At 43.0% G+C, this 12,178-nt stretch overlaps 1 protein-coding gene across 15 annotated transcripts in view; it reads left to right on the top strand.

Annotated features, from left to right (window-relative positions):
• Nucleotides 1-12,178, top strand: part of Pign (phosphatidylinositol glycan anchor biosynthesis, class N) — a 147,675-nt gene that overhangs the window by 50,513 nt on the left and 84,984 nt on the right. The window contains exon 1 of one of the 15 annotated variants that reach the window (XM_063272419.1): nucleotides 2,924-8,659. Coding sequence (XP_063128489.1) covers nucleotides 8,649-8,659 — 11 coding nt within the window. The 5' untranslated portion in view covers nucleotides 2,924-8,648. 15 annotated transcript variants of the gene reach the window in all.

The raw sequence follows: 12,178 nt of genomic DNA, 5'->3' as shown, positions 1-12,178 counted from the left end.
CCAAGGCTGGGCAGTTCTAATCCTCCCTCGGCTAGCATGCCTTTCCCTCCTCTATTCCAGGCTCAACACTTTCTAACTCGACTTTAACTTTGCTGCCCTATTATCTTCTGTGATGCCTGCTGCTCTTTGCTGCCCAAGACACTTCCCAGCAGCCCTTCCGGAACCGCTTTCCCTTTCCGTCTACGTTTCAGATGATCTTCGCTCTGCAGCTCTGAATCAGTCCATCTCTCTCCCGTGAGTCATGGAGACTCTGCATCTCCTCCTTCCTGTGTCCTAGCCCACATAAATCTAAGGGTCCCGCCCTGTCTCCCTTTACCCAGACATTGGCTGCTGGCATCTTTAGAGGTCAATCAAAAATCAATTGGGGACAAGGATCTTCAGCGTTTGGACATGCAGATTCCCAATTGAATCAAAGCATTAGAACAAATCTCCAACAGTTCCCCTCTGTCTAGAGAGCTATCCTAAAAAGGAATGAATGGCTGTTATAAAATATTAGGCCGGGGCTAGGGATTTAGCTCAGTAGTAGAGCGCTTGCCTAGCAAGCACAAGGCCCTGGGTTCAGTCCCCAGCTCCGAAAAAAAGAAAAAAAAATATTAGGCCATGGCTATTTATAAGTGAAATACTTTTGTAATAAAATTTTGAACAATAAACATGTAAAACTCCTTGTCCTCCAAATACTAATACACCCTAAAGAATGAACATTACTGATAATCCTAAAATGCTTTATTTTACAGCGTCCCAATAGTTGTGAAATAGGAAAGAATGATAACCCTTCTAGGGGACAGTGTGGGCTGGTTAGAATACCCATTTCTGTCTTCTCATACGCATCACATGTGGATCATATGTTCTTTTGTTGGAGGTGATCTCCTGAGACAGGGTCTTGCTTTGTAGCCCTATCTTAAAGTTTACAATGTAGGGCAGGCTAGTGGTGACAATCACAGATTCTTTTAAAATGATTTCGCATTAAAAGATGTAGCCAGTAAGGAAGTTTTCCTTCAAGATGACTATGTGGACTAACAACTTAAAGTTGTTAGTTTCTTCTTGGTATGCACCAGGGGAGATGGATAAAAGAGAGGCCTTGCCTTGCCTTTCTAAGCCCCTGAATTTTGGCATGGCACAAGACGATTCTTAGTGTTGCATGCTATCATAACCTGACCTTTTCACATTACAAAAGTTTTTTCTTAGTTCTAGAGACTATATTTTTTTTTTATTAACTTGAGTATTTCTTATTTACATTTCGAGTGTTAGTCCCTTTCCCGGTTTCCGGGCAAACATCCCCTAACCCCTCCCCCTCCCCCTTTATATGGGTGTTCTCCTCCCCATCCTCCCCCCATTACCACCCTCCCCCCAACAATTACGTTCACTCGGGGTTCAGTCTTGGCAGGACCAAGGGCTTCCCCTTCCACTAGTGCTCTTACTAGGCCATTCATTGCTACCTATGAGGTCAGAGTCCAGGGTCAGTCCATGTATAGTCTTTAGGTAGTGGCTTAGTCCCTGGAAGCTTTGGTTGGTTGGCATTGTTGTTCATATGGGGTCTCGAACCCCTTCAAGCTCTTTCAGTCCTTTCTCTGATTCCTTCAACGGGGGTCCCGTTCTCAGTTCAGTGGTTTGCTGCTGGCATTCACCTATGTATTTGCTGTATTCTGGGTGTGTCTCTCAGGAGCGATCTACATCCGGTTCCTGTTGGCCTGCACTTCTTTGCTTCATCCATCTTGTCTAATTGGGTGGCTGTATATGTATGGGCCACATGTGGGACAGGTCCTGAATGGGTGTTCCTTCTGCCTCTGTTTTAATCTTTGCCTCCCTATTCCCTGCCAAGGGTATTCTTGTTCCCCTTCTAAAGAAGGAGTGAAGCATTCGCATTTTGGTCATCCTTCTTGAGTTTCATGTGTTCTGTGCATCTAGGGCAATTCAAGCATTTGGGCTAATAGCCACTTATCAATGAGTGCATACCATGTGTGTTCTTCTGTGATTAGGTTACCTCACTCAGGATGATATTTTCCAGATCCATCCATTTGCCTACGAATTTCATAAAGTCATTGTTTTTGATAGCTGAGTAATATTCCATTGTGTAGATGTACCACATTTTCTGTATCCATTCCTCTGTTGAAGGGCATCTGAGTTCTTTCCAGTTTCTGACTATTATAAATAAGGCTGCTATGAACATAGTGGAGCATGTGTCTTTTTTTATATGTTGGGGCATCTTTTGGGTGTATACCCAAGAGAGGTATAGCTGGATCCTCAGGCAGTTCAATGTCCAATTTTCTGAGGAACCTCCAGACTGATTTCCAGAATGGTTGTACCAGTCTGCAATCCCACCAACAATGGAGGAGTGTTCCTCTTTCTCCACATCCTCGCCAGCATCTGCTGTCCCCTGAGTTTTTGATCTTAGCCATTCTCACTGGTGTGAGGTGAAATCTCAGGATTGTTTTGATTTGTATTTCCCTTATGACTAAAGATGTTGAACATTTCTTTAGGTGTTTCTCAGCCATTTGACATTCCTCAGCTGTGAATTCTTTGTTTAGCTCTGAACTCCATTTTTTAATAGGGTTATTTGTTTCCCTGTGGTCTAACTTCTTGAGTTCTTTGTATATTTTGGATATAAGGCCTATATCTGTTGTAGGGTTGGTAAAGATCTTTTCCCAATCTGTTGGTTGCCGATTTGTCCTAACCACAGTGTCCTTTGCCTTACAGAAGCTTTGCAGTTTTATGAGATCCCATTTGTTGATTCTTGATCTTAGAGCATAAGCCATTGGTGTTTTGTTCAGGAAATTTTCTCCAGTGCCCATGTGTTCGAGTTGCTTCCCCACTTTTTCTTCTATTAGTTTGAGTGTATCTGGTTTGATGTGGAGGTCCTTGATCCACTTGGACTTAAGCTTTGTACAGGGTGATAAGCATGGATCGATCTGCATTCTTCTACATGTTGACCTCCAGTTGAACCAGCACCATTTGCTGAAAATGCTATCTTTTTTCCATTGGATGGTTTTGGCTCCTTTGTCAAAAATCAAGTGCCCATAGGTGTGTGGGTTCATTTCTGGGTCTTCAATTCTATTCCATTGGTCTATCTGTCTGTCTAGAGACTATTTTTAATATTAAAATATTGTCAAGACTCTGGTCCTTCCTGAGTCTCTTGAGAAGGGATCCTTTCTTGTTCCACATAGCTTCTTTTGGTTGCCTGTAACCCTAGGTGTATTTGCCTTATAGAGGGATCATTCGAGACTGTTCTCACATGGCATTTCCCCATGTGTTAATACATGCATACATATGTGCGTGCGTGTGTGCATGCCCATGTGCGCACACTTTTGCATATTTCACAGTCTTATTAAGGGTAGCAGACATTGGAATTAGGATTATTTCAAACCAGTATTAGTTCATTGCAGCTGTGTGTTAGTTAACTTTCCATGACAGTAACAAAATTCCTGAGATATACCAAGAAAGAGTATTTTATTTTGGCTCATGGTTTTGGAGGTTTCACTCCATGTCCAGTCAGCTCAATTGGCCCTGTGATGAGGAAGTAATGTATCCTGGCAGGCAGGGAGTGTTTGGTGGATCAAGCTCCTTGCTTAGTGGCTTGTGAGCTTAAAGTGCTGCACTCCAGAGCTTCTTTAAGGGTGCTTGCCCAGTGATCAAAACTTCCCTCTAGACCCTGCCTTTCATTCTTTTTGTTGGAGACAGTCTCTCATGTAGCCCAGGCAGTCTTTGAACTTGTAGTATAGCCAACTTCAGCTTTGTGTTCCTGATCCCCCTTGTCTGTGCCTCTTAAGTGTGTGATGGCAGATCTGTGCCATTATGCATGGCCTAGGCCCTTAAAAGCCTTTACTACCTTCAAGCAGTGCCAAGTTAAGGACCCAAGCCTTTAGCACATGGGCCTTTGGGAACACCTAATACCTAAACTACAATCTTCACAGACTCTATTTACAGATAAAATTACTCTTCTGAGTACCAGAGGTTAGGACCTCAGTACAAGGTCTTGGGGTCAGTGTGACTCCCAGCAGAGGGCGATAGCTCAAGGTTGTCATCAATTTAAGCCATTGCCACGCAGTAATCTGCAATGCTTTTAACTACATGAACACTTAACTAGTATTTATGGTTTGCCTGTTTTGTGCCAGACCCTGTATTTGATGCTGGAAAATAAATAGGGCCACCTTCCCTGGACTCGAAGCCCTGTGGAAACAGAAAAATAGCAAAGCAAACAACTAGAACAGAAACCAACTGCACAGTATGCTAACAACTAATCGATATAGCATGAGCGCAGATTGTTTTTAGAAGAGCTCTTGCAGCGCTTCAAACCCTGTGGTAGATGGAAATTTATAGCAACCGTGATTAAGTATGGTAAGGTATTGTCAGGAAGAGGCTTTGTTTGTACCTCTGAGAGGAATGTGAGACAGACATGCCAGACATGCAGGATGTCATCGCTCAGCTCGCTTTGGAAGCAGTGACAACCAGTGTGCCTACTCACATGCAGTACACCCACAGACCCCTGTGCGCAGAAGTGCTACAGGTGGATATGAAACATCAGAGTGTGGCAGTTGTACCCAGCTGAGGACTCAGCTTTCAAGGAGAGGAGAAGGCCTGGGCAATAGCAGCTGACAGTCTCCATGGGAAAATAGTCTCATAGGTAATTGGAAGCCAGCAAGGTGTATCCACTAGGAACCAGGCAGTAGACCCATAGGGAGGGACAGGAGAATCAGAGGTGGTAATACAGAGGGACAGACTTCTGTTCCAATGCAGCCACTGCATTGAAAGGAGAAAGCACTTTTATATTGGTTTGGGTTATTACTCCTGGAACGTCACTCTTTTCAGTAAATGAGAGAAATTTGCATTTGAAATGAAGCCTTCCTAAATATATTTGTTTTAATAATGACTTGGGAAGACTTTTTCATTTTAGCCAATTGGGGAGAGGGGTGTGACCATGTATTTCTTTTATTTGACCCACACAGCTGCCTCTCTCCTTCTTTTTTGATTGTTTAATACAGACTCCCATTTTGCAGCCCTTTTGCCTCCTGCCGTGCCTCTCTGTCCTGAGTACTGCTATTGCAGACTCTCAGCATTGTCATTCAGCTAGCCCATCTAACTTACATGTTCTTTTCTTTCTGATTTTCTAGACTGAAAGAAGGTTGGTAGGCGTGTATATATCTGTGTGTATATGTGTGTATGTATGTGCAAACATGAGTGCAGATACCCACAGAGTCCAGAAGATGGTATCAGATCCCTTACAGCCGTAGTTCTAGGTGGCGCTGGGAACCACTAATGTGGGTGTGGAAATCAAACTTAGGTCCTCTAGAAGAGCTGCAAGTGCTCATAACCACCGAGTCACCTTGCCAGCCATTTCTTTCCTCTTTAAAGTGTGTGTGTGTGTGTGTGTGTGTGTGTGTGTGTGTGTGTTGTGTGTGTGTGCACTCAAGTGCTGTGGGAAAATATAGTGAGTGAGATCAGAGGACAGCCTATAGAAGTCAGTTCCGTCCTTCCACCATATGGGTTTTGGGATTGGAACTCAGGTTGTCGGGCTTAGCAACAAATACAATTGTGCTGCTAAATCATCTTACTGGTTCTTTTAAAAAAGTATATATCCACATATCAGAGAAAACGTGATTTTTCAGTCAGACATTCAATATATTCTTAAGTTTCCTCCATTTTTCTGCAAATGGCATGATTTGTTTATGGCTGAATGGCACTCTGTTTTGTATATTAGCACATTTTATATGTAAATCAATCAATTGTGGACAGACATTTAGGCTGATTCCATAATTTGGCTGTTGTGAATTAACATGAATGCATTGGTATTTGAGTTATATATTCTGATTCCTTCAGATGAGTAACTCAGAGTAGAACTTCCTTCCTTCCTTTTTTTTTTTTTTTCTTGTTATTTTTTATGTGAGGAATCTTCATGCTGATTCCTGTAGCTAGTCTACTGAACTTGATTCCCACTAACCATCCTCTCATACCCCATTCTCTGCATCCTGGCCAGCATTTAATGTTTTATGTTTTAATGATGCTAGCTTCTGACTAGAGTAACAAGGACTCTCAATGCAGTTTTTGTTTTTAAGATTTATTTTTAACACTTCCTGTCTCCTCCATCTCTGTCTCTGTCTCTGTCTGTCTCTGTCTGCCTGTCTCTCTGCCCCCCCCCTCCTCCTGTGTGTGTGTGTGCCATATATATGTAGGTGCCTACCTAAGAATGCCAGAAGGGGGTGATTAAAAATACTAATTAAATAGAAGAATAAATAAAACTAAAAAGTTGTGGTTTTGTGAGTTTGTTTCTGGGTCCTCTGTTTTGTTCCACTGATCTCCATGCCTGCTGTTATTCCACTTGTCTCCTGGTTTTGTTCCTGTGGCTCTCCAGTTCAGTTTGACATTGGCTATTGAGCTGTCTTCAGCACTGGTTCTCTTCTCTTCCTGCATTGCCAACTCACACTCTTTCTTCTGTGTTGTGCATCTGTGTGACTTGAACTCAGAGCCTCACGAATGTCCCTCTGGGTTGTACCTCTGCCCTGCTCTGGGTGCTCCTCACACTGGTTCCATCAAACCCATTACACAATGTAGTTTGCACTGGGCGTGGTCACTGTACCTTAGAGCTGCCAGCTACTCAGAAGGCTGATGCAGAAAGATTGCTTGAGCCCACAGGTTCAGAGCTGGTTTGTTAGGATGCCCTGCCTCCTAAGAGCAACTGTCCATCCGTCTGTCTGTGTACTCCAGTTTGTATACACAGTTCATTAGATACAGTGTGTACCGCTTTTACAGCTGTCATAAAACTTTTATAACTTACTCAGAATTGTCATGGTTTTTTGAATTATTTGTTCTGATTTATGTACAACAAGGTGAAAACACTGGTTACAAGGTGAATTAAGGTCTTATTAGGGCTGGGGCTGGGGCTTCATCATGTATGCTTGTCTAGCATTTATAGGCCATGTCCAACTCCGAGTTCTGCAGAAAATACCACAGAGATCTTAGCAGTGAGTACGACAAGCACAGCTTGTCCATTTTGTATAATGATGGGATTATCATATTAGGTTTGTGGAAATTAGAATGGAAATAATTCCTCATGGTAAAGAATAGGATTCATTTTTCAGAAAACAAGAAAAAATAACCCATATTTTCTGTTGAGAAGAGATTGTAAAGAGAAGAAGCACTGTAGATAGTTTTCTGCGATGCATTTTGTGAAAGGAAAACTTATTAACACAGACTATAGGTAAGATATAAAATGAATTTTTCCCGTGGCACAAAAGACTGAATAGAAACACAGTGTTTCAGAACTGTATTGGAGCAGACACTTGGAAGATTAAGCCTATGTCTAGAAGAGTGAAAATGGCAGTAAGCAGATTAGTCATGTGTGCATGTTCAGAACTTATACTTTGTCCTCAGAATAATGGATTTTAGGATCTGGCCAGACCAATATCTTGCTGTGTATTGATAGCAGCCATCATGTAGGTGAAGCGTGGTTTTCTCAATGGCGGATGAAGTCATCTTCCGAGTCTTTTATTGTGGTGCTGTATGGTGTAGAGAGCTGAACTTGAATCCAGGCTTCTAAATGCAATATTCTTTCATCGTCCCTTCTGCCCCCAATGATATACTGTTCAGTACTTTCACTTTAAGGAGTTGCTACTAGATGTTTTAATAAATTTAATGAACTTTAAGTAGTCTTTGGTCTCATATATATTTGTAATCTAGTTAATAAAATAATGTCAGTTCTGTGGCATGCCTGGTCAGTTTAGAATATCAGTCTGTGATTGCTTGTGTTCTGTGGTTTATTTAATTATTTCTCTCCAGGTGGAATAATACTCCAGAATAGTGTGAACATAGTATTTACCTTTATTGGTTTTAATTATATATATATATATGCGTATGTATGTATGTGTGTATGTATGGGTGCCCACATTGGCCAGGGGTAACAGAATCCCTTGCAGCTGGAGTTACAGATTGTTGTGAGCCGGCTCATGAAGGTGCTTGGGAACTGAACTGTCAAGTCCAGGTCTTCTGCATAGAAGTATGTGACCTTAACTGCTGAGTCATCTCTTAAGTCCCTCAGTGTTTCTGAAAAGGTTTTTTCATACAATGTATTTTGATCACAGTTTCTCTTCCTGTTACCTATATTTAAGGATAGACCTAGCAGTGGATAGCCAACAAGAAACAAGCCCAGTGGTATTGTTTAGACATCTCATATTGCTTGTTTGGGTGTTTTTTGTGTAATTGGTATTTTGCTTATTATGGTTTCTAATTTTTGTGTTTTTATAGATTTTGTTTTCTTTTATGTATGTGTTTCGTGTTTTTAAAATTCTGGTTTGTTTATTTTTGACTGTTTACTTGTTTGTTTTCTAAAGAGGGGATATATAGACTCAGGTGAATATGAGTTAAAGAATTTAAAATTAAAAAAAATATTTTATGTGTGTGGATTTTTTATGTCTCTTCCCTGCTTGAATGCCCGATGCCCACTGAGGTCAGAAGAGGGCATCAGATGCTCTGGAACTGGAGTTCCTGATGGTTGTGAGCAACAGTTCAAGTGCTTAGAATCAAACCCAGGTCCTTTTTGAAGACTAGTTGATGCTTTCACCCAGCAAGTCCCCTCTGCAATCCCTAAGAAGTCCTGTACCACCACATGGTAGAAATCTCGGTTTGCTTATTTGAAGTGCTTCCATGGAACCCAGTGTCTCATGCATGCAAGGTAAATATTCCACTGCTGAAATCCATCCCAGCTCCAAAGGGAAATGACAAATCCTCAAACCCAGCTATTTAAAAAGCCCTCTGTAATATCTAAAACAAAAACACTGAATTTATCTAGACAGCATTACATGCTCTGCTGACCCAGCGAGCCTCAGACTCTCACTTTGACCTGAAGCAGAACTGGAGTCTCTTTCACCTCACTGGGTTCTCTAATTCCTCTTTTCATCACAATGTGGAAACTCAGTGAGCTTTCCTGCATAAAGACTTTGGAAGGCCATAACAATAAACTAATAGAATGATAGGCTTTTAGAATTTGGATGTGCTTTGCTGTTCTCCCAAGACAGTATCACTTTTTGATACTGGTGTCTCTTCATCAAGCAATGCATTTTTCTCATCCTATTACTTATTAAGGATTTAACGTCTGCCCCGACCTGCGGGGGTGTTCAGTGGAGACCTGGGAGGGGGCACAAGAATGGGGGACAGGAGGCGCCAAGAAGGAGAGCAAGTGGATTGCCTGATCAAGCTCTCAAACTTTATTTCAGGGCAGCTGCTTATAAAGACAAGCAAGTGGGAACTTTTGGTTCCTGTAACACTAAACCGCAAATTTCAGGAGTGCTGATAAGAACAGATAACTTGGCTAGGTTTCTCAGAGGGTGGGCTTGACATTCCTCAAACATTCCTGAGGCTGGGCTCCAGCATCTCCTCCCTTTTTAACGCTTTTTATGAGGCCAGTAAGCAGCCGGGGATGATTGTATTATGAGGATAAATGGGCATTAACCAGAGCTGGGAAGCATTGACCTGATCCTCCCAGCACTTTGTGCAGGATCAATGTCTTTTTGGGGAGGAGAGGAATTTTTGTCTTGGTGATCTCGACCGAAGGTTATCTGTGAAATCTGACCAAGGGAGATTTTAACACCAACTTCTATGCAATCAGGTTACTTCTCAGAGGACTCAGAAATGGACAATAGAGTCCTCCCCTTGCAGTACCCAGTCTTGCACCCCTTGCAGGTCCCCATGCCAGGACAGGCAAGCACAAATCTGAGCTTTATGCAGCTCCTGAAAGAGGCAGATCATCATAGGACTCGATCAGGCCTCTGTCCGCCAAATCAAGTCTCTGATAATGAATTCGTAGAGGCTTGGATGCCAGGGAATCAGTTTGTTGTTTGATAAAGCCTGTGAACTGGTTAAAGGCCTAAGGCCCAAAAGCCAGGAGCAGGAAGAAACTGACCAGTGGCCCCAAAATGGGCAGTCGGGGGAGGGTGATGAGCCAAGGAGAGGAGGAAAACCAGCTCCTAAACCAGCCCTCTTCTTGTTCTCTCTGTTTCTTAGTTCTAAGCCTTCTCTAACCTTAGCCATACTATCTCTCACTACCCCAGTATAGTCAGTGTAGAAGCAACATTCCCTGTTAAGGGCCACACATAGCCCCCCTTGCTGGAGGAAGAGCAAATCACATCTTTTTCGGTTCTGAAGAACCACTTTAGACAAGTCTTGACAGGGAATGATCCATTTTTCTTAACCTGTGAAGAGAAAAGGAAAAAGAGATCTCAGGGAGAGACTCTCTCCCTGGATTTCATCACTTTTTAATATTTCTGGGGCCAACCTATCCTTCTGGGGGGGACAAACCTGATAGCCCCAGGGGTTTGTCTCCATTTAGGGGCCAGGAGCTGGCCCCTTTGGGAGTTTCCCTGTCTTGGATGCAGGCTCTTACCCTGGGCATCTGTTTTTGAGAGGCACTCAAAGTGGCACTCTGAAACCCCAATGCCTGCCTTTTTTGCATCGAGGACGGAGGAGGGAGGTGTGCATTCAGCCTTAGGGGCCCTGCATTCTTCAGAGAAATGGCTGTTCCTTTGCAATTGAAGCAAGTCTTTGGGTGACTATCTCGGGTAAAGTCTTCAAGGGTTGCTCCAATGGCTAAGCCAATATTCTGAGCAGAACCCATGCCTACACAGAGTTTGATATAGCCCGAAATGTCCTTGCCTCTATAATGGGGCCATAAGGTGGCTTGACAGATGGGGGTTTGCATTTTTGAGCGCAAGATGTTTAATGAATTTGCTTTCATTTTCCTCTCGGCCACAAGCCTTTTCTTCTAGGGATAATGAATCCCCTAGGGAGAGGGGCCTCTCTGGTTGCTGTGGACTGGGGTTAGTCAAGGAAGGGTAAATTTTAAGGGTAGGGACCTTTGCAGATGCCTGTTGGGACTCGGCCTGGGGTTCTGGGTCTGGCATTACAATAGAAACTGAACAAACTCTAAGGGCTCAGGAAAGGTGTTTTTCTCCCAGAGTACTGTGTTCCTTAGTCTGTAACCAGAAAAGCTTGTATCTTGTACTCTTTCCCAGAGTAATAATATAACCATAAAACTCAAAGTCATACCCATTATGAAGATTAAACAGTTTTAAAAAGGGAAGTAAGCTAAACAATAGTGTTAAACAACGATCCTGATAGGGTTTTCTAATCAGTCATAGCAGGAAATTAACCCAAAATTCCTGTAGAGCCCATGTTAGAAGGAATATGAGTATCCTGAAAGACTTTCTAAATAACTTTCTTTAAAAAGCAGCTTTAATCTCTAACTCTCTGAGCTGTCACTACTTAGCACACAGCAAGGAACCTACAGTCTGCAAGCCTTTGTTTGCTGTAAAGTTACAAAAAAGACTGTCTTTTACCCCCACTGGATCTGGCACAGTAGTGCCCCAAGATATCTGGTAGATATCTTCATCTCAGTCAGCAAAGCCTCTCACTCTGGCCCACGTTATTTTCATCAATAATTCCACCTTAGGCAAACCAAGGACAGACATCATCAATGAATATGAAGAACTTAGCAAGATCCTTTTTTCTAACCTGAGTTCCTCGTGCCTTGAGGGACTCTTTAAGACCCTTTAAGGGTAAGTCCTGCTCATTCAATGCCTGTCCCATGATTGTGTTGCTCAGTCTTACTTTACTCGGACTGGACTTACATTGGGCAGCTGTGGAGATCACAGTGCGGATCTTCTCTCTTGCCCTCAGACAAGCAGTGATCCTATGAGAGGGGTGGGTCGTCCATGGGTGAGCAATGTTCAGTTGGATCCCCATACCCAAGTCTCATGTCTGGGTGCCAGTTGCCTCGACCCATGGGGATTCAGCGGAGACTTGGGAGGGGGCACAAGAATGGGGAACAGGAGGTTCAAAGAAGGAGAGCAAGTCGATTGTCTGATCAAGCTCTCAAATTTTATTTCCAGGCAGCGGCTTAAAAAGACAAGCAAGCGGGAACACTACTCAGGCAGGACCCAAGACCTATTTCACTACTTTTGGTTCCTGTAACCCTAAACCGCAAATTGTGGGTGTGCTGATAAGAGTATATAACTGGCTAGGTTTCTCAGAGGGTGTAAGTGGGCTCTAGGAGGTCTGATTGGTTGGTATTGTTGTTCTCCCTATGGTGTTGCAAACCCTTTCAGCTCCTTCGGTCCTTTCTCTAACTCCTCCACTGGGGTTCAGTGGTTGGCTGTGAGCCTCCGACTCTGTATTGTCAGGCTCTGCCAGAACCTCT

Source organism: Rattus norvegicus, chromosome 13, assembly GCF_036323735.1.
Source record: "Rattus norvegicus strain BN/NHsdMcwi chromosome 13, GRCr8, whole genome shotgun sequence".
In the NCBI taxonomy this organism is placed as follows: domain Eukaryota; kingdom Metazoa; phylum Chordata; class Mammalia; order Rodentia; family Muridae; genus Rattus; species Rattus norvegicus.
This window is presented reverse-complemented; position numbering and strand designations above follow the sequence as displayed.